At 41.3% G+C, this 23661-nt stretch overlaps 1 protein-coding gene across 2 annotated transcripts in view; it reads left to right on the plus strand.

Moving 5' to 3' along the window:
• The window catches only part of agbl4 (AGBL carboxypeptidase 4), a 1307642-nt gene that overhangs the window by 1241342 nt on the left and 42639 nt on the right, over positions 1 to 23661 (plus strand). For both annotated transcript variants that reach the window (XM_068036420.1, XM_068036421.1), the window contains exon 12: positions 19265 to 19364. In XM_068036420.1, the coding sequence (XP_067892521.1) occupies positions 19265 to 19364 (100 nt within the window). The remainder of the gene's footprint in view (positions 1 to 19264; positions 19365 to 23661) is intronic.

Here is a 23661-nt window from a genome sequence, read left to right on the forward strand (position 1 = left end):
CACAAGAAAGCAGCAGTGTTAAAATCGCCACTGAATGGGAAACAAGCGCATCACTTGGATTTTCACTCCCATTCTGCCAAGCAACGGGAATTAAAATTCCTGCCTATAATGCCAACTCTGCACCTTTCCTTTCAATATTTGTTATGTAATTCATTGTTAAAATAGAAATACAATTGGCTGTTTGTACTTAAATTGCTTTTATATGGGAAAGAATCTAGTGCACAATAAACAATACTGATAATGTACCGAGGTGTATAGATGCTGTTGATTCTGTGCACCAAATAGAAAGAAGCAGGATGCCAAATTGCAATGTGAAATGTGATGCAGAGAGAGATTAATTTCCCTCCCAAGTGAGAACAGTGTTTGTGTCAGACAGATTGGTTGTAAATACTGCTATCCAAGGGCATGAGCTGAGCCTGAGACAGGGGGTTGATTGAAGAATGACCATGATTGAGGTAGTACATTTACAGGCCAAGGTGACTGGTGTCATTTGGAGATTTCAGGATGATGATATTACCCTTCATGTTGACCCAACGTAGTACTGGATATTAGAGCTGATAAGTGGTATCCTGGTCCCAGATGTATCTCTCATAGGGTCAGATTCATAGTCATTTTTCTGAAGGAAAATCAGCCTTCCAAAGACATCTTGAGTTTATGCACTTACTCTGCATGTGAAAGGAAAAAATAAATAAAAATCCCTAAATATGCAATCCTGTACAGCCAAATGTCTGTCAGTTCTCTAGTATATAAATGCAAATCATTTCAAGTTACAATTTTCCTTTTTTACATAATTTTGTGTGGCTAACATATTATATGAAAATTTGACTGCACATACCTTTTATTCTTTCTTATTCTTGGTTAAATCATAAATATTTACTCTGACATTAATTAATTGTATAATGAATTACTATTATACAGTTATGATATTGCATACTCAATTATGTTTTTGAATGGTATTTGCCAATGCTGTACATAAGTTTCCCTCTACCAATATGATGCATGTATCTATCTGAATGCAGATGAAGACACAAAAGTACCCTTTCTAGATAAATAAATAAGGAAAAAGACACCCTCTTCTTTTGTTAGAAATATTGAATTCTCTGTAGTATAATGTTATGGCTGACATGACCAGAACTGTATCAAATTGCCCTGAATGTGACTGGTAATAATTACGGCAATGAATTTCTGTTTGTCTATTAGGTCTTCAACTATTTAATAATTAATTTGAACATATTGCTATCGTATTACATATTTGATTTCTTAAACTGTGAGGATGTGGTCCTGATAGACAAGGTATCTATTACAGGTAAATTCTATGCCTCTCTGTATGTTATTCCTTTTCTTTTTGGAGCTGTATATTTTAATGTCAACAGACTTTAATTTGAAAACAATGCACATAGGCTAGACACATATTTTACCAGAATGCAACAGTTTCAGACAAATGTGGAATACTTTTAGCATTGTATTCTGAAAATAAACAATATTTATTTATCTAGAAAGGGTACTTTTGTGTGTTCATCTGCATTCAGAGAGATACATGCATCATATTGGTAGAGGGAAACTTATGTACAGCATTGGCAAATACCATTCAAAAACATAATTGAGTATGCAATATCATAACTGTATAATAGTAATTCATTATACAATTAATTAATGTCAGAGTACATATTTATGATTTAACCAAGAATAAGAAAGAATAAAAGGTATGTGCAGTCAAATTTTCATATAATATGTTAGCCACACAAAATTATGTAAAAAAGGAAAATTGTAACTTGAGATGATTTGCATTTATATACTAGAGAACTGACAGATATTTGTCTGTATAGGATTGCATAGTTAGGGATTTTTATTTATTTTTTCCTTTCACATGCAGAGTAAGTGCATAAACTCAAGATCTCTTTGGAAGGCTGACTCTTAATTTTAATCAATTAAAATGTTATTGAACAGAGCCATTTCCAGAAAGTAATCTATCGCATGGCTTCTACATGGAGAAGTAAGTAATTTGAAGCTGGCATATCACGGCTGATCAATTGCTCTAAATCATTGCATTTTTTTTGTACTTAGCTCAGCCAAAAGGTCGAATACTTCTGTGTGTGACAGGTTATTCATAGCACAGCAGATGCCCAAAGAAAATGCCTCTTGGTGATTTTAAACCTATATAATGGAAATGTCACCCAAATTTAGATTTAATTGTTCCCATTTAAGATGGAGTTGAAATACCTTAAATTACTTTGGTGCCAGGATATGCTTGGTAATACATGCAAAGCATCATCTGGTGTCTGCTGAGTTGACAGCTGTAGTGGGCTGCCCAGCAAAACTAGTATGAAGAATTGATTACCCTTGCACAGAAATAAAATGACAACACTATATTAGACAATTATGCTATCTTTTCTTTGTCATTTGCTTGATGACTATAAATTTGGTTTTAAGGTTTCTCACAAAGCTATCAGCTCTTAGATCAGCTTGGATTAAGCAATGTCCTTGTCCGATTTCATCCTCAAAGGGACCCCCAATGTTAATTTGATAAGCAATTTACAAGCCACAGAAGCTTAACTCTGCTTCATAAATAAATTTATTGTCCTTCCTGCTACAGTCTAAATGTGAAAGGATGGATTTTATTTCTCGGGTGGAAGGCCTCAGCTGATTCTAACAGTCAGGTCTCATTGACATCCCGGCGGCCAGTGGAAAGAGGTAGCTGGTCAGCTTTAGGCATGTCTAAATCAGGGGGCCTATAGGTCACCTACCGACTCCAAGATAGGTGACGGATAGAGGGGAATGGGACCATTTTGTGAGTGAGAAGGTGGGGGAAGCTTGCTGCAACAGAAGCCCAGTCACTTCTTTTGGGGGCTGGGGAGCACTTCTGCTCCTTCTACTCCTTCCAATCTCAATAAGGAAGGTATTTTTTCGTTATCTTAAAAGGTCTTCCTTTCTTCCCACCAGGTTTTATTGAGCATGCAGCAGATGAAACACTTAGTGGGCCATTATCGAGGTCCTATGGATGTTTCAGGACTCCTACTAGCATATATTAAAGAGGCTTATATGCTGTCATGCTACTTCATAAACTGTATCTAGATTAGATTCTAACCACAAGAGTAAGGGACTTTGGGGATTAAATTGGATAACCCCCAAAAATGGGCATGATTAACCTAAGGCCGTTGACTGAAATGCAATCCAATTTCATGCTGTCTGCTCCTTGTAATGATTTTTGCGTGTGGCCAGCACTAACTACATTGTTGATTTTTGTTTTGGCTACACACATCAGCAGGGGATGCAAAATCATAATTGACACCACTTAAAGCTAGTCTGCACTGCTCAAAGCTAGCCTGCACTTATAAAGGGGAAGTGTATTGTGGTTGGAGAAGATACTGAGAGTCATGCAGGAAGTGAATCTGACCTGGGAAATGGTTAGGAATGGGAGAGAGCGAGATTCGGATGTAATTCAGATGTCTTGATGGAAGAGATGGGGAGAAGGTCCGGTTTTCACATATAGCCCTCCAGACATACTGTAAATAGTCAGTAGATATCATCGAGGTCAATCCGAGAAGTCTACCCCCAGAGGACCTGGATGTATTGCAGCAAGATGTTCAATGACTTCACACCAGTGGTCAAGGTCAGTGAATGTATATTCAAATGCCATATCCTACCAACTTCACCACTAACCTCAGCCACTGCTCAGTTCACCGCATCCCCTTCTCTCATCTACCGATAATCTCGATCAATCAGGACTTATACCTAACAGTAATAGCTTCACCTCACCATCACACACTAAGCTCTGCTGCAAACCTCACACCCCCCATCTCACATTTTATGCACACTGCCAGCTATTAACCAGGACAGCCACATCACCTGAATAGATTGCACTTCACTGTAGGCAGCAGGAGCTAACCTGAGAAGTATAGGAACACCTGCATGACCTAACCCCCCTAGAAAAGATGGTGCTGGCCATTTTTTGAGTGGCCATTCTTGATGTTGTGGCTAGCGGTGGGACTGAAACCATTGAAGATGACAGTATCCTCATACCAAATCCTCCTTCTCTTATCCCTTTTGCCCTTAACCCCACAGTCTCTTCTGATTTACAAGCTGCAGATATTGTAAGCATGCACCTCTTACCCACCCACCCCTCACCACAACCTTACCATGTGCCTATTTCAATCAAGATACCCAAGAGATGCAACCTGGCCAGGCAGTGGAGGAAGAAGAGAGTGATGATGAAAGCACAGCATCGTCACTAGATTTCACACTGGCAGCTATCAGCTCAGATACTGAAACTGCATGTAACTTAGAGGATAGATTAGGGGCGGAATCTGCATGTGGTGAGATACCAGGTGCTGCAGCCAGTGCAGAGGGTAAGACTAGCACAGGCCCCAGCTCGCTGGAGGATGTGATCACACACGAGTTCCACTACAGAGCTCTCAGATGAGCACTTCAATTGGGCATCCTATAGAAGAAGGATGATTGGTATGTGCAACAAAATGCTGGGTGCCTTGGGAAGCCTGCCAGAAAGTCTGCATTCAACCTCAAGGATTATGGAAGTCGTGGCAAACTCTGTTCACACACTTGTGAATCCAACCATGATGCAGCATCTGATGGCTGATGTTGCAACTTCCATTGCAGCACAAGTAACAGATACCCAAAGTCTGAGTGCTGTGGTGGAAGCTCAGACTGCTGCCATGCAAGGTCAACTTGTTGCCATGCAAGCTCCTGGTTTACATTGTTCAAAGGGGTTTGCAGAGTCTCAGAGCAGTCCAACAAACTGACCTCCAACTGATTATTAAGATTGCTGAGGCATTGCCTCGGGCAAGTAGCAATGGCTCCATGGAACATGAACCTCTCTCAGAATGATAACATTCATCCTCCCACCCCTGCCACTCCGCCAGTGTCCTGGTTGCTGCCTGTCAACCAGCCAGCCCAGATTGCTGCTGCCTGTGTTGAAATGATGCAGTCCACAGCTGGGCCTACCAGGTCCAAAGCTGTTCAAATTCATCCTCCAAGGCCACCTGCAGTCTCCCACCTGAATGTCAGCAGCCTTGCACTAGCCAAGTGCAGCCACTGGAGTAGCACTGTGTAGGAGCACTATGCCATGCAAGGGCATCTGCAAGACAGGCATTTAGGGGATGTACAAGTTTAATTAGTTTATGTTTGCATGCAGTATGGCATGATTTCATTTATAAATTTGGTTTGGAATGTTTATTTTGTGGTGTGTTTTATATTTGCATTCTGGTCAAGCAGGCATTGTGACTGTCAGTGACAGAGGGAAAGCAAGGTGTGGGACTGTTGATGAATGGGGAAATTGATACACCTCTTCACAGACAGCCCAGGCAGAAAGTGGCTATCTGGGTTATTTTCTTTCTTTTTCCTCCTCTTCTTCTTCCTCCTCCTCATTCTCCTGCTCCTCAGCTCCTTGCTGGATAACTGGTGACAAGGGCTGTCCCTTCATAATGGTGTGGTTTGTGTGACATGCAGAAAACAACCACGAATCTTGACATCTGCTCTGTCAAGTATTGCAAGGCTCCTCGAGAGTGGTCCAATGTAATAAAAAAATTGAAGGACCTTTGGACTCTGTTCAACTGTTTGAAGCTGACACCATATTGTTAACAGTTACGATTTTATTTAGGCATAAGTACTTTATTTAGTATTCGAATAGCAGTTTACAAAGAATTATTAAGAAGTAGATTACCCATTATTGTCCTTTGTGTAGAAAGTGTGATGGATTCCTTGCTCCTTCTACTCACATACGCATCTGCACCTATCCAGATTGGTGCCCTTCTTGGCCTCAAACCTCTGAGGATATACCCTAAAAACCTGAACTACAGAAAAATTCATCCAATCATGTATCTTCTATGCATTCCATTCAGTCAGTCTTGTGCCTTGCAAATTCTGTGTCCAGGCACGGGCCTTGAGAAATCCCTCATCAGCTTTTTATCCCTAGCATAAGCTTTTTCTGTACTTATTTTCAGTTTCCATGGTGATGACACAACCCAAGACCTTTAGGATAAGAAGTTCTAACTTTAATTAAAATTTAGATTTCAACATATTTTCACTAATTCTAACAGAGGAAAAATAAGACTACATTAATACAGAGCCTCCGTGAGAGATCTCAACATGTTTTTCCTCATTGAGGTTCAGATAGGAGAATTGCTCCCTGAACACTCTGGGCAGATATGACCTCCAGCTGAGTGCCCTTCTTATCCCCCGCTCCCCCCCCCACCACAACCCTTTCTAGCATTTGAACATAAGAAATAAGAGTAGGGTAGGCCATTCAGTCCCTCGAGCCTGCTCTGCCATTCACTAAGATCATGACTGATCTGTGGCCTTAACTCCATTTTCCTGCCTGCCCCCATAACCATTGACTCCCTTGTCAATCAGAAATCTGTCTAACTCAGCCTTGAATACATTCAATGACCCAGCTTACTGGGGAAGAGAATTCCAAACACTAACGACACTTGAGAAAAGAAATTCCTCCTCATCTCTGTCTTAAATGGGAGAGCCCTTAATTTTAAACCTCCCCCATAGTTCTAGATTCCCCCACGAGGGGCAACATCTTCTCAGCATCTACCCTGTCAAGCCACCTCAGAATTTTATACGCTTCAATAAGATCACTTCTCAATCTTCTAAACTTCAATGAGTATAGGCCCAATTTGCTCAATTTCCTCATAAGACAAATCCCTCATCCCAGGAATCAGCTGAGTGAACCTTCTCTGAATTGCTTCCAATGCAACTATGTCCCTCCTTAGATAAGGTGACTAAAACAGTAGACAGTACTCTAGGTGCAGTCTCACCATTGCCCTGCATAGTTGTAGCCAGACTTCCCTGCTTTTATTTCCTACTTTTATACTCCATCCCCCTTGCAATAAAGGCCAACATTTCATTTGCCTTCCTAATTACTTGCTGCATCTGCATGCTGACTTTTTGTGATTCATGTACAAGGACTCCCAGGTCCCTCTGTACTGCAACATTCTGCAGTCTCAATTTAAATAATATTCTGCTTTTCTATTCTTCCTGCCAAAGTGGACAAACTCACATTTTCCCACATTACACTCCATCTGCCAAATTTTTGCCCACTCACTCAACCTATCGATATCTCTGTATCCTCCTCACAACTTGCTTTCCTACCTATCTTCATATCGTCAGAAAATTTGGCAACAATACAGTTGGTCCCTTCATCCAAGACATTAATATACAGCCTAAATAATTGAGGCCCCAGCACTGATTCCTATGGCACTCCACTAGTTACAGTTTGCCACCCTGAAAATGGCCCATATATCCCAACTCTCTGCTTCCTGCTAGTTCACCAGTCCTCTATCCATGCTGATGTATCACCCCCAACATCATGAGCTCTAATTTTGTGTAGTAACCCTTTATGTGGCACCTTTTTGACCTTTGTACTTTATGCACCTTTTGGAAATCCAAATACACTACATCTCTGAATACATCTCAGAATAAGGGGTAGGCCATTTAAGACTGAGATGAGAAGGATTTTTTTCACTCCAGGTGGTGAATCTTTGGAACTCTTTACCCCAGAGGGCTGTGGAAGCTCCATCATTGAGCATGTTCAAGACAAAATCGGTGGATATCTGGAGGCTAATAACATCAAGGGATATGGGGATAGTGTTAGAAAGTGGCATTGAGGTAGATGATCATCCAGGATCTAATTGAATGGCAGAGCAGGCTTGATGGCCTAATTGGCCTGCTCCTGCTCCTATGTTCCTATCTACTTGTTCCCCTTTATCCTCCCTGCTTGTTACATCTTCAAAGAATTCTAATAAATTTGGCAAACACAATTTCCCTTTCACAAAACCGTATTGACTCTGCCTGATTGTCATAGTCATTTATGGCACAGAGGAGGGCATTCCACCCATTGAGTCCATGCCAGCTCTCCACAGAACTATCCAGTCATTCCCACACCCTCGCTCGATCCCCGTAGCCGTGCAAGTTTATTTCCTTCAAGTTTCCTTTTGAAGTCATTGATTGTCTCCGCTTCCACCACTCTTGTGGGTGTCGAGTTCCAGGTCCTTATCACCTGCTGTATAAAAAAAGTTCTTCCTCATATTCCCCCTGCATCTCTTGCCCAAAACCTTCAATCTGTGTCCCCTCATTAGTACCATTAGTTAATGGGAACAGCTCTTTCTTGTCTAACTTATCTAAGCCTGTCATAATCTTGTACACTTCTATTACATATCCCCTCAATCTCCTTTGTTAATTCTAAGGAGAGCAACCCCAGCTTCCCCAACCTAATCTTGTAACTAAAATCCCCCATCCCTCAAACCATTCTGGTAAATCTCCTCTGCACCCCCTCAAAGTCCTTCACATTCTTCCTAAAGTATGGTGATCAGAACTGGGTGTAGTACTCCAGTTGGGGCCTAACCAGAGCTTTATAAAGGTTCAAAATAACTTCCCAGATTTTGTACGCACTGCCTCTATTTATGAAGCCCAAGATCCCATATGCTTTACTAACCATTCTCTCAATATGTCCTGCCACCTTCAAAGATTGATGCATATGCATCCCCAGGTCCTTCTTTTCCTGCACACTCTTTAGAGCTGTGCCATTAAGTATATATTACCTCTCCCTATTCCTGCTGCCAAAATGCATCACCTCACACTTGTCAGTATTAAATTCCATCTGCCACCTGTCTGCCCATTCTGTTTGCCTATCTTTGTCCTGTTGCTGGCAGTTCACATCATCCTCACTGTTTACCACACCTCCAAGTTTGGTGCCATCAGCAAATTTTGAGATTCTACTCTGTATTCCAAGATCCAAGTCATTAATATATAGCCAAAAAAAGTGGTCCCATTCTCCAGTCTAAAAAGCAGCCATTTACTATGACTCACTGTTTTCTGTCCTTAAGCCAATTTTTTATCCAATTGAATGGGCCAAGTGACCTCTTTCTGTGCTGTAAACTTTCTATGATTCTATGGTCACTGACCCTCCTATTCCATAAGCATTGTACTGTGATTTTCTAGATGCCCTGCTACTACTTCTTTAATAATGGATTCTAGCATTTTCCCAACAACAGATGTTTGGCGAACTGGCCAATAGTTTCCAGCTTTCTGTCTTCCTCTTTTCTTGAACAGAGGTGTTACATTTGCGGTTTTCCAATCCGCTGGGACATTTCCAGAATCTAGGGAATTTTGGAAGATTACAAGCAATGCATCCACTAGCTTTGCAGCCACTTCCTTTAAGACCCTCGGATGCAGGCCATCAGGTCCAGGGGACTTAGATTAGATTAGATTAGAGATACAGCACTGAAACAGGCCCTTCGGCCCACCGAGTCTGTGCCGACCATCAACCACCCATTTATACTAATCCTACACTAATCCCATATTCCTACCAAACATCCCCACCTATCTCTATATTTCCCTACCACCTACCTATACTAGTGACAATTTATAATGGCCAATTTACCTACCAACCTGCAAGTCTTTTGGCTTGTGGGAGGAAACCGGAGCACCCGGAGAAAACCCACGCAGACACAGGGAGAACTTGCAAACTCCACACAGGCAGTACCCAGAATCGAACCCGGGTCCCTGGAGCTGTGAGGCTGCAGTGCTAACCACTGCGCCACTGTGCCGCCCTCTTGTCAGCCCATTAGTATTTCCATTACTTTTCTCTAATGATAGCAGCTTGCTTTGCCCTGCGTGGCCTCTGCTCATTCTGCCAGACATACTGTATTCCAAGGGGTCTGCCCACTACTGCACCCATGTCTGGAAGTAACTGGTTTGCTCAGGAGCCTTGAAGTCAGGAAAAAGTTCTTTGATATTTGCCACACCACTTCCTGTCGACTTTTACATCTTGAAAGCACAATGGAAAGCACCAACATTTGCAGAATCCTAACAGCCAGAAGACATCAACTAGCAAATAATCTGTACATCGTTCATGCTCCCTCTAAATAGCACTGGTGGATGGTACTTCCTGCTGCTTGTTGCGTGTTCAGCTGTACAAGGTTAAGAGAGGGTGTTGGCTGGAGTGTTGAACTCCAAGATGGCAGCACCTGCATCAAATCAGTGTTGCATGCTGATTGACATCATAATTGCTTGCTCTGCATACTTCGGCATATGTTATTTGCAGGTGTACGCTAATTCACTCATCAAGATGGTGCCTGTTGTATGATCACTTTAAGAGTGAGGTCCCTTTAAGAACTCAGTATGCTAATGAGCTAAGTACCAGGATTTAGTCATGTGACTAGAAGCCATAGTCACTCTGCACAAGCAACACCCTGGACAAAGGTTATGTATATAGTTTGCTCTGTATTGTCTCTACTAGTTCTAGCTGTTAATAAACCTTCTAGAGATCTTCAAGGAACTGGAATCCATGCACCTCAGTGTGTTGATTAAGATAACACAAAGAAACTCAAGACATGGTGGTAGTGGTAGTAAAAAGACAAGATATAAGCTTGAAGACCGCGGGTAAAACAGAAAACAAGGTTTAAAAGCAATATAGAAAACAGAAGAGAAAATTTAAACAAGTGAAGAAACTTTAAAACTAGCACCTGATAAGAGTGAAAGAAATCTACATACCTTAGAACACTGAGAAAAGTTCCATAGAACGGCAGCGTGGCTGAAAAGCAAGCAATCGTGTGAGTCATTATGCTGACAATCGAACAATTTCAGTTTTAAAAAAAGCCTTTGAAGAGTTTTTAAAAAATCATTTTTCTAAAGTCTCCGTGTGAGCAATGACAAAAAGTGGAATAACCCTGAAAAGCATGCAAACTAAAAAAAGTAAAGTCCAATAGTGGAAAAAAGTGCGGTAAAACCCCAAGTCTCCATTAAAGCAGTCAACCTGAAAAAAATCATTAAACCAGTCAAGTGTGAAGAAGATAAATAAACGCTAGCAAAAAAAGCAAAGGGGGAATTTCCTTGAACTGCCTATCAAACAGCTATGTAAACATACAAGCGAAAGCTAAAAGAGAAAAAATAGAGAACACTGTCAAGCACGTTACACTCCATCAAAGCAGCTAGCTTAGGAAAAAAATTCTTAAAGAGGAACAGCACAGAGTTAATAAAACAAGTTTTAAAACACATTTTAAGCCACAAAAAGGAACGTCATAATAACTACAATGCTGAAGGCACACACAGAACTGAACAAAGTTAAATATACAGCAAAAAGCAAAAGAACGGATATCAAATTTCCCAGCATGAACTGGAAGGCCATTGATATCCAATCCGAGTTCAAACTTTTTAAACTAGGAATGCAGTTATGCTTCATAGACCAAGCGGTTGCAGAACCAGAGAAGCAGGCTGTGAAAATACTGATAGCTATTGGAAATCAGGGGTTATACAGAATCAATACCTCTGGCTTATCTGAAGAGGACCAGAAAGATCCCACAAAGATATGGAAAGTGCCAGAAGATCAGCTTCGAGTAAGAGGGAATTTTAGAATTAATTGCCTGGAATTGATGCCCTACAGGCAACAGCCACAGGAATCAATAGATCAATTCATCGATAGATGCCGTAGTAAGGGCAACAAATGCAATTTTTCTGAAACTGAACTGCTGGAGGGAATAATGGAGCTGGTGATTGTCTCAACACCTACTGAAGCATTTCAAAGAGATCTCTTGAGTCAAAAGAAAGGTCACAGCATTGATGCCCTGCTAGAAGATGGAAGACAATATGAAGCCATTGTAGTTGGATAACAACAACTGCAATCTCAAGTGCAACCAACTGTATCGGCATGGTAACCAGGTCACAAAAAGCAAGCAAGATGTGTGGTAATTGTGGCTTGGCTGTCTGTTGCTGGCAATGGTGTCAAGGACTTAGATCAAATATACCTGGACAGGTTCGACACCACAGGCGATTTCAAAGGTGAGGTCGTACTGCACCTCAGAAAGGATGCAGTTCCATCAATCGACCCTCCCAGAAAGTGTAGCGTGCACATACAAGAAAAGCTTAAATGCGAGTTGGATGACATGGAACGCAATGGCATCATCCATCACATGCATCATCACACAGACTGGTGCAGCTCAATTACATGCGTACTGAAGAAGGATGGAGCAATCAGGGTATGTCTAGATCCGAGGCATCTAAACGTCTCCCTGAAGAGATGCCCCCACAAGATTCCAACATGAGAGGAATTGAATCCTAAGTTCACAGGAGCCAAATGTTTCTACAAGTTGGATGCTAAACATGGATATTGGTCGGTACACCTAGCTAAGGAATCTCAGGAAGCCACCACCTTCAGAACACCATTGGAAGATATCGCTTCCAGAGACTATCCTTCGGCTTATCTATTAGTCAAAATCTGTTGTAGCAGCATACGGACAGAATTATAGAAAACGTGCCTGGATGTATATGCATTGCCAATGATATTGCGGTAATGGGCAAAATCAAAGAAAAGCATGATGGAAATCTTCATTCACTGATGGCAGTAGCTCGTCGTGAAGGGCACATTTTTAACAGAAAGCAGTGCCAGCTGAATGTAAGTTAGATCAATTTCTTTGGCTCTATCTATTCAGGTTGCGGAATCCGTCCTGACCCAGGCAAAGTCGAAGATGTAAAGCATATGCCTACTCCACAAGAAAAAGAAGATCTGCAGAGATGGCTTGGATTTTTCAACTTCTTGGCACCATACATTCCAAATGTTTCTGACAAAGCATCATCACTGAGAGCTCTTAAAGAAAGACAAACCGTATGTATGGCAGGAGGACCATCAGCATATGTTTGAATCTCTCAAACAAGCATTGCCAGCAGAAACCTATACCCTGCAGTACTACAATCCAAGGAAGAAGACAATCCTGGAAGTCGACGCCTCACAGAAAGGGCTAGGAGCGTGCATCCTGCAGGATGGCAAACCAATTGCATTCAGATCCAAAAGTTTATCCTCAGCACAATCCACTTTACCCAGGGCCTGAAACACTCACAAGGTTCCACACCTATCTGTTCGGTAAGCAGCTCACTGTGGAAATTGACCAGAAACCACTGGAGATGATCTGGCCCAAACTATTGACAAGCACCCCACCTCAACTAAAATGACTTTTGGTTAAAGTACAAGGGTACGACTTCAACGTTTGCTACAAACTGGGTATCAAAATGGTCACCTCAGATACACTGGACAGATTGCCAAATCTGAATAAGAATGAAGAAGTTCCACTGGATCTACAAGTAGACAGCATGGACATCGAGATGGAAGATGTGCTCAAAATTGATTTATTGCATTTTGGTCAGCACAAATATGACCAACTGCAATCAGAAACGGCCAATGACCCACAACTGAAGGCACTGTGGAAAGTCATCATAGAAGGATGGCCTGATATGATAAAAGAGGTGCCAGAAACACTCAGAGATGAACTTTACAGAGATGAACTCGGTATCTCGAGAGGTGTCACCTTCCAAGAAAAACAAGTGATTGTGCCCAAAGCTGTCCGACAGGACATCTTGTCACAACTTCACCAAGGTAATATGCATATAAAGCGAACAAGATGACCGACACGAGACACTGTTTATTGGCCAGGGATCAACAGTGACATCGAAAGGTTAGTGAGGATGTGTGAGGCATGCCCGAGCCACCAGCCACAACATCATAAAGAACCTCTACACCCTCACGAGATTCCGTCAGTCCCTTGGTCCAAAATCGGCACTAATCAATTCACCGTGAATGGAGACGACTTTATCTTAGTCACTGATTATTTCTCCAAATTTTCAATTGTCAGACAGGTAAAAGACACTTCAAGCGCAGTTGTCGCAGACACATTGGGCTGGATTCTATGAGCCTGCTACCGATTTCAGGGGTGAACTCAAAAAAGGCAGCCCGCCCATGCGGAGAAGTACCCAAAATATGCAGTGAGCCTAGGTCTTACAAGGTTACAACATCTAAAAGAGAAGTGTTGAGAGGAACCGAAGCCAATTAAGAGAAGTATGCAATACTCCAATTGCGCACAGTGGACTCGAAAGAACACACTCTGACAATCAGGGTGGAATGGAACAACAGGATAACAACCAACACATTGACAACACATCTGCAAACAGCCAAGGGTGAAATCCATGTCCCCAGAAGGTTATACCATAACAAGATATGGAAAAGTTGTCAAACCACCGAAACAATATATAGACTCTTAAGCTTCTGCACTTGTAAATTTCACAATCCCTATATTTATACTTGTAAATTTTATAATCTCTATCCCTGTATAATTAATTTTGATATTGTCCAATTTTATGGGCTTTTATTTGTAGCATGCGAGACTTATCTTTGGAAAGAAAGGGGATGTTGTCTGATCGCTTTAAGAGCGATGTTTCTTTAAGAACTCAGTATGCTAATGAGCTAAGTACCAGGATGTAGTCACGTGACTAGAAGCCATAGTCACTCTGCACAAGCAATACCCTGGACAAAGGTCCTGCATATAGCTCTGTATCGTATATATTAGTTTAGCTGTTAATAAACCTTCTAGAAATCTTCGAGGAACTGGAATCCACATACCTCATTGTGTTGCTTAAGATAACACAAAGAAACTCATGACAGTGCCCAGTATGATTAGCAGCAGAAGTGTATGTGCACACATCAAACGCCATTTTGGTCCCTGAACTACTGAGCCCAATTTCAAGGCCCTGATGTTGAGTTTTGTTGAGGGTCCAGCTGTAAATAATAACATCTGCTTAATAATTTAATTTGTTTTCAAATTTTCAACAACCTCAATAAACTCCTTGGCGTCGGAATTCAGGTTCCTTTTGAAAACTAGTATGAAGAAGCAATCCAGCCTTTCAGCACATTCCATTATCCTAACAGTTATTGGAAAGCAAACCTGATCATTTTACATACTCTTGCTAACCAAACGTTCATCCCTCCAGTATTTGCTGAATCTGTAATTAATTATTTTTGAAGGGTTACTTTTGTTACCACATTATCGCATGGTAACCAATCTTGAGCAAAAATAAACATAGAATCATAGAATCACAGAATTGTTGCAATGCAGAAGGAGGCCATTCGGCTCATCGTGTCCGCACTGGCTCTCTGAAAGAGCAATTTCCTCAGTTCCATTCCCCTGCCTTCTCCCCATAACCCTGCGCATTCTTCCTTTTCATATAACTGTCTAAATCCCTTTTGAATGCTTCAATTGAACCAGCCTCCACCACGCTCTCAGGCAGTGCATTCCAGACCTTAAACACTCGCTGCATGAAAAAGATTTTCCTAATGTCACTTTTGCTTCTCTTACTAAATACTTTAAATCTGTGCCCTCTCGTTCTCGATCCTTTCACGAGTGGGAACAGTTTCTCTCTATCTACTCTGTCCAGACCCCTCATGATTTTGAATACCTCTATCAAATCACCTCTCAGCCTTCTCTTCTCCAAGGAAAACAGTCCTAACTTCTCCAATCTATCTTCATAACTGAAAGTCCTCATCCCTGGAACCATTCTCGTGAATCTTTTCTGTACTCTCTCCAATGCCCTCACGTCTTTCCTAAAGTGCGGCGCCCAGAACTGGATGTAATACTCCAGCTGAGGCCGAACTAGTGTCTTATACAAGTTCAACATAACTTCCTTGCTCTTGTACGCAATGTCCCTATTAATAAAGCCCAGGATACTGTATGCTTTACTAACCACTCTCTCAACTTGTCCTGCTACCTTCAATGACTTATACACATATTCACCTAGGTCCCTCTGCTCCTGCACCCCCTTTAGAATTGTACCCTTTATTTTATATTGTCTCTCCATGTTCTTCCTACCAAAATGAATCACTTCACATTTCCCTGCATTGAACTTCATCTGCCACCTGTCTGCCCATTCCACCAACTTGTCTATGTCCTTTTGAGGTTCTACACTATCATCCTCATCGTACATATTGCTTCCAAGTTTCGTATCATCTGCAAATTTGAAATTGTGCCCTGTACACCAAAGTTTAGGTCATTAATATAGATCAGGAAAAGCAAGGATCCCAAAACTGATCCCTGGGGATCTCCACTACAAATCTTCCTCCAGCCCGAAAAACATCCATTAACCACTACTCTTTGTTTCCTGTCACTTAGCCAATTTCGTATCCATGTTGCTACCATCCCTTTTATTCCATGAGCTATAACTTTGCTCACAAGTCAGTTGTGCAGCTACTAATAAAGCCCAGGATACAGTCCATGTACACCACATCAACAGCATTGCCCTCATCAACCCTCTCTGTTACATCCTCAAAAAACTCCAGCAATTTAGTTAAACATGATTTTCCCTTAACAAATCCATGCTGGCTTTCCTTAATTAACTCGCATTTGTTCATGTGACTTGATTTTGTCTCGAATAATTTTTCTAGCAGTTTTCCCACCACCGAAGTTAAACTGACTGTCCTGTAGTTACTGGGCTTATCTTTGCACCCTTTTTTGAACAAGGGTGTAACGTTTGCAATTCTCCAGTCCTCTGGCACCACCCTGAATCTAAGGAAGACTGAAACATTGTGGCCAGTGCCTCTGCGATTTCCACCCTCACTTCCCTCAGTATCCTTGGATGCATCTCATAGACTTATCGAATCATAGAAAGCTTAAGGCACAGATAGAGGCTACTTGGCCCATTGTATCTGTGCCAGCTGAAAAACGATCCACCCATTCTAATCCCACCTTCCAGCATTTGGTCTGTGACCCTGCAGATTACGGCACTTGAGGTGCATAGCTAGACTCCTTTTGAATGAGTTGAGGTTTCTGCCTCAATTACCCTTTCAGGCAGTCAGTTCCAGACCTCCACCACATTCTGGGTGAAAAAGTTTTTCCTCATCTCCCCTCTAATTTTTCTACCAATCACTTTAAATCAATGCCCCCCTTGTCACTGACCCCTCTGCTAAGGTGAATCGACCCTTCACCTCCACTCTATCCAGGCCCCTCAAAATGTTGTACATTTCAATCAGATATCCCCTCAGTCTTCTCTGTTCCAAGGAGAACAACCCCAGCCTATCCAATCTTTCCTCATCGCTGGCAACATCCTGGTAAATCTCCTCTGTATCCTCTCCAGTGCAATTACATACTTTCAGTAATGAGGTGACCAGAACTGCAGACAGTACTCAAGTTGTGGCCTAACCAATGAATTATATAGTTCCAGCATAACCTCCCTGCTCTGATATTCTATCTTCTTTGGCCTCCTTATCTCGAGAGACAATGGGTAAGCGCCTGGAGGTGGTCAGTGGTTTGTGATATTCTATACCTCATCTAAAAAAGGAAAGAATTCCATATGCCATCTTAACCACCTGATCCACCTGTCCTGCTACCTTCAGAGATCTGTGGACATTCACTCCAAGGTCCCTCACTTCCTCTCCACTTCTCAGTATTTTCCCATTAATCGTGTATTCCTTTGCCCTGTTTAACCTCCCCAAATGCATCACCTCACACTTCTCCAGGTTGAATTCCATTTGCCACTTTTCCGTCCATCTGACCAGACCATCAATATCTTCCTGCAGCCTACAGCTATCCTCCTCGCTATCTACCACACGGCCAATCTTTGTGTCATCTGGTCCTGGTGTTTTATCCACTTTAAGTATAGACAGCCTATCCAATGCTTCCTCTTTATCAATTTTAAACCCCTGTAGTGTCTGACTTTTTCACCATTTCCTGGGTTGCATCTTCTTCCTTGGTGAAGACAGATATAAAGTATTCATGTAATACCTCAGCTATGGCCTCTGCAGCCATGTATAAATCCTCTTTCTGGTCCCTAATTTGCCCCACTCCTTTTACCACCCTTTTATTATTTATATACCTATAGAAAACTTTGGAATTTCCTTTAATGCTAGCTGCCAGTCTCTTTTCATGCTCTCCCTTTGCTTCTCTTATTTGCTTTTTCACTTCCCCTCTGGACCTTCTATATTCAGCCTCGTTCTCAATAGTATTTTCTACCTAGCATCTGTCATAAGCACATTTTTTCTTCTTTATCTTAATCTCTACCTCTTTTGTTATCCGGGGAGCTCTGGATTTGTTTGCCCTACTTTTCCCCTTCGAGGGAACATAACTTGACTGTGCCCGAACTATCTCCTCTTTGAAGGTAGCCCATTGTTCATCTACTGGTTTTCCTGCCAGCTTTTGACTCAAGTTTATTCATCCCGGCTCCATTCTTGGCCCATTGAAGTTGGCCTTCCCCCAGTTAATTATTCTTACCCTGGATTGCTCTTTGTCCTTTTCCATAATCAGCCTAAACCTTATGATACAATGATCACTATACCCTAAATGCTCTCCTACTGATACTTGATCGACTTAGCCCACCTCATTCCCAAGAACCAGGTCTCATGCATATGTATTCATTTGTCCCAGATTAATATTTTATTTCCAGCTTCATACAAATACACAATTTATTTTCACCACCTTTTTTCTTTCCACCTTTAGCAGCTGTTTGGTAGCATGCAGTATTTTGTGATTTCCCAAATAGCTGTCTAAAAGGAACATATTTTGGCTCTGTGGGTGCATGGCTATGATAGAATCTTTTGTCAGTTGAAATGTATTCCTGTATCTCTTTCAAAAACAGGCATGAGAATCGTCTTGGCCTCTTTACAATAAGATTGCTTCAGGAGATATTCAACAGTTCCTCAAGTACCTTCCTCTGCACAAACTTTCAATAACTTTTTGATTTAGGATTGTTACATGTGTGTTTGAAAAAATAATTTTGTTTCCTCAAAACTTTAAAAAAACATGTCCAATTTTCACCATCAATGTTCTTCCACCTCATCTACCTCTGCATTTGTCAAAAAGGCAGATTTGGAAATTAATAATACTGAATTTTAAAATACTAAAATACGAATTCTTATTCTGATTCTAGGGTTTCTATTGTAAGTTGGCACATTAAATTGTAATGTCATTGTATCATACATCCATCTTATTATTCAATGACCTTAAAAGCATGGTCAAACTTGAAGTGAGCCAAAGTTTTATATACTTATATAGCCTTTCTTTTACTCTTACATATTTATTTTGTGACCACAAGAACTGTCAAAACGTCATATTGAGTAAAACAAATATTCTACAAATGAACATTTTTATGTTGTTTACGCTATCTTTGAAACTCATAGACAAATGTTTAGGAATCCATCATGATCATGATTTTTAAGAAGAACATTTCTGAAACTTGGATTCTTTTCCTTTTCAGTAACATTTTTGTCAAACTCAAACTATATTTAATTTCAGATTTTAAAACTCAGCAATGCCAGTACTGATCAATTAGTTGCCAACACTAAAAATTCGTTAAAATTCTACCCAAACTCATGTCTGTTGTCATGATTGTTTTGTAAAAAAATTTGTGTTTTGGATAGGTTGTAGGTTCCATATCATTGCATTTGTTTCTCTACATAGATATTTGTCTTAGTTCCTTAACTACAAATCTACAGATATGAAACTTGGAAACAACCTGGCTCGAACGTTCATGGACTACTATAAAACAACTAACGTGGCCAGTACAAAATCTTTAGCATCAGTAGCTACCTTCAGGTATGAAATCATCGTAACTATTAAGAGTATGGTGAAGTGCTTCCTTAGACTCTTCTGACAACACATTTCTATCACTTTCAGGTATCTTACTAATTCAAATATTGAGAAATTGTTGTTCTGATTGTTAACAAAGATTGTATAGATGTTATATCCAATTAAAGTTATGCAACAAAAGACCATCTACTTTTAAAAATGTAATACTCATAATCAAATTGGATACTCCAGGAAGAAATACTGAAAAGTTTGTACTCAAAAATCTTTAAATATTTCCTTCCTTGCGTAGGAAAATATCAAACATAAGCATAGACAAATACAAAAGCAAAATATTGTGGATGCTGAAAATCTGAAATAAAAACAGAAAATGCTGGAAATACTCAACAGGTCTGGCAGCATCTGTGGGGAAAGAAAGAGTTAACATTTCAGATCGAGGACCTTTTGTCAGAACTGGAAAAAGGTAGAGATGTAACAGGTTTGAAGCAAGTACAGAGCCAGGGGAAGGGGAGAGGAGAGAAGAACAGAAGTGAAGGTTTTTGATAGGGTGGAGGACAAGAGAGATTAAATGACAAAAGGGATGATGTTGCAAGGCAAAAGGAGATGGTAATGGGACAAGCAAAGAAACAAAGGACGGTTCTAGAGGAGGTGTAAATGAGAAAATGGATGAGGAATTAACAGCCACCACCCAAAAAAAAGAGGGGCAGAGGTTATGATCTGAAATTGTTAAACTTAATGTTGAGTTTGGGACGCTGTAAAGTACTTAGTGGAAAGGTGAGGGGTGAGCTATTCATCCCGTAGCCCAGCTGGAGACAGCACTACAGTGGTGCAGTGCCTTTTTTCTGGATGGGGTGCATCGCTGGCCACTCTCTGCACGGCCCCCATGGCGGTCCATGAGGAGTAGGGCCCACATGGGTATGTCCTCAACATGCATGGAATGCTGTGAATCGACACTAGCCTGACATTATGTAGCCCAACTAGCTGATGTGATGCCAGAATAGCAAATATGGATCATGCAGGCCCAGGCAGCATATTTGTAGATCATTCTTCAAACAGCAAGCGTGAAGCTGCATGACCATTCCTGAAAGGACCAGGCACCCAAATTGCAGACAAGATATTTTTAAAGATATTTTGCTGTTGCAAAGGGTGGGGTTGGAGGTGGGGAGAGCATAAAATCGGGTGGGATGGTGGCGGGGGTGGTTACTGCCATCATCCCACCTCCGCCGAAATTTAGTCTGGGGCAGGAAGGCTTCTGTCTAGAGAAATTAAAAGGCCAGAGGGAGAGGTCCAGGTGGAATAAGAATCTTGAAAAAATGGCAAAAGAATCTGCTTGAGGGGTTGAGCCTCCTGGCCTAAGAAATGGGCACAGAAGCAAAGGCGATGAAAGAAGAGCTCAGTATCATGCCAACCTTGAAATTCATTGAGTTGGAGGTGTAAAAGGATGAAGCTAAGGCCCTTGCTGAGAGCTGAGCGTTCGGGGTCAGAGAGGGGAAGGTCAAACAGGATAGTGAAAACACAGCAAGGAGTGAGATTGGAAGAAGGGGTGGGGTCAGAAGAAAGTGAAGGGGAAAAACGATCCACAGGGGCACTGGTGTCCAATGGATCTCCTGTGATGGCTTTCTTAGTAAATGCATTGCCTGGTGTGGAACCCAGCCATACAGCCTTTTAAGGTCCTAGGTTTAATCTGCACCCTGATACTAGCTGATCTCAGCTGAGGAAGAGTTAGTATAGAAAGCCTTGACACTTTTGGAAAAGGAAGAAGACAAATCAGTAAAGGAGTCCTGTATCTGATTGCTATCCAATGACCCCTGCTGGAAAGGGTGTATGAATTGGGCTCTGTCATGAGGCCAGTCTAGGAGTATTCACCATCCAGAGTCACAAATGATGCAAAAGTTATGTATACTATTTGAATACTTAGGGATGAATGTTGGTAAGCATGACCAATGAAGTGTGACGCATCATAGGAGTGTGCATGATGTCTGGGCTCACTCATAGCCTGCATCAGAGGCCATAATGAGAGGCACGTAATGCTGTTACTATGACAGCAAGCCATTTGCTTAGTCTGAGTGAGTGTGGAGATGACAACATTATTTTTTTTAGTTCTTGCATTTATCAAGATAAGGGAAGTCAGGACTGAGAAATGGAACATTTTCCAAAAATTTACAACATTTTCTAATTTTGTCACATGGTATATTTTCTTCTATTTGCTAATTTTAAGAACAGAATATGAGCCTATGCGGAGTTTGCAAGCTCTCCATGTGACCGTGTGGGTTTCCGCCGGGTGCTCCGGTTTCCTCCCACAGCCAAAGACTTGCAGGTTGATAGGTAAATTGGCGATTGTAAATTGCCCCTAGTGTAGGTAGGTGGTAGAAGAATTGAGGGAAGGTGGGGATGTGGTAGGGAATATGGGATTAATGTAGGATTAGCATAAATGGGTGGTTGATGGTCGGCACAGACTCGGTGGGCCAAAGGGCCTGTTTCAGTGCTGTATCTCTATATGACTCTATGACTGTAATATAAAGCTTTCCTTGCAGCTTTATCACAATGTTGAAATTTTTACAAAAAAAAAGTGGATGAAGGAAAATATAGTGTCGTGCTAACAACAGCAACTTTTATTTGTACAGCACCTTTAATGTACCAAAACGTCCCAAGGTGTTTCACAATTGGGGAATCAGACCTGAGCTAGAATAGAAAGGTGTCATGGAGCTGGCCAAATTAGCAGAATTTGAAGTGGCTTTTGAGGGTAGGGAGAGATATGAAGGATTTAGGGAGCAAGTTCCCATAGTGTAGGAGCAAAAAGACTGAAGCTCTGCCACTGATGGTAGAGTGGCCTAAGGGGATAATGCACAGTAGGTCAGTGCCAGAAGAGGACAGGGTCAGAGCGCTGGATTAGATGGCAAAATTTGGGAGGAACCAGACCGTGGAAAGATGTAAAGATAAGGGTAAGGATTTTGAAGTTGATGCTTTAAGGGAAATGGGAACAAATGGCAAAAAATCAAGAAAAAATCAGATTGATAGGTAAATGGGGATTATTTTAAGAATAGCATGCAAGAGCAGAATTCTGTAATGAGTTTGAGTGTATGTAGGATGGAGCTTGTGTGGCCATTGATGTGAGTATTGGAAAAGTCAAGTTTGTCGGTGATAAAGGTAAGGATCAGTGTTTCAGTGGCAGTGGGAATGAAGTAGGGCTGGAGATGGGTGATATTTCAGAGGTCGATTAGGCAATCTTGATAATTGACTGGATGCGTATTTGAAGCTCAGCTCAGGACTGAGCAGGTTGGTGAGATTTCTCAAAGTTGGTGAATGGAATGGGATTAAGTCATGTAGTTTCCAGCAAGAACAGAACTGGATGGATTCAGTTTTGCCACTCCCAGAAGAAGCTATTTAACATGAAGATATGATTTAACAGACAGTGATGAGAAACAACAGAAAGATTTCCAAAAAATAATTAAGGGTGAACCAGGAACACCAAATATTTCAGGATGGGGTAATTTGGGAAGAAATTTAAACAAATAACTTTGAGATGCAGAAAACAATACATAAAAGAAAATAGGTACAGTCAACTAGCAAGGTTTGAACAAAGTCCAAATGTTAATATGCAGAGCAGCAGATTTCTTGATTAGGAAAAAAGCACAAGAAATTGACTGAAATTGAGGTTGGAAGATAAATTGCAGACCAGTTGGATGGTATTATTGCAAGCAAAGAGGTAACATATTGCACTGTGCATACTCAGCTCAGGAGTTCCACAAAGAAGAACGAGATCAATATCTCAGGGTTTAAAGAAACACACGTTATTATATAGCTGAAGTTGAACCTCAAGACTGTTAGCAGCTCTCTGCTACTGTGTCAGTCTGACTATTTCTTGGGCTAAACTAGGAACTATACTCTTTTTTTGTATTTCGTCATATGCACAAGCTTAAGCAACTCATAGAAAACCACATTCAGGAACATCCTTCAGAAGCCCTCAATAATTTACTGGGACCATTAGAGCCCAGAGTGAAAACTAAAATTCTGGCCTGAATTTTCTCACTTCCACCTCTTGCTTTTAAGCATACCCAAGTCAGGCAAGGACAGAAGGACCCAATACTAGTTTCCCTTAAGAAACATGTTTTTCTCTGGTTCTTCTGTGGGTGAACAGCTTCGCTTCACTGATTGTGAATGAGGGCAGATGGGTGAGGTTTCATACGGTGCCACAGTGCCCTCAGTTACTTCTCAGTGTCCGCTGGCTAAAAGGCACATCACAGATAAAGAGGCAATGTGGATCTGCTTGAAATGGGCTTCATTAAAGGCCCAGGGCAGAATAAAG

Source organism: Heterodontus francisci, chromosome 8 (assembly GCF_036365525.1).
Source record: "Heterodontus francisci isolate sHetFra1 chromosome 8, sHetFra1.hap1, whole genome shotgun sequence".
Taxonomy (NCBI): Eukaryota; Metazoa; Chordata; class Chondrichthyes; order Heterodontiformes; family Heterodontidae; genus Heterodontus; species Heterodontus francisci.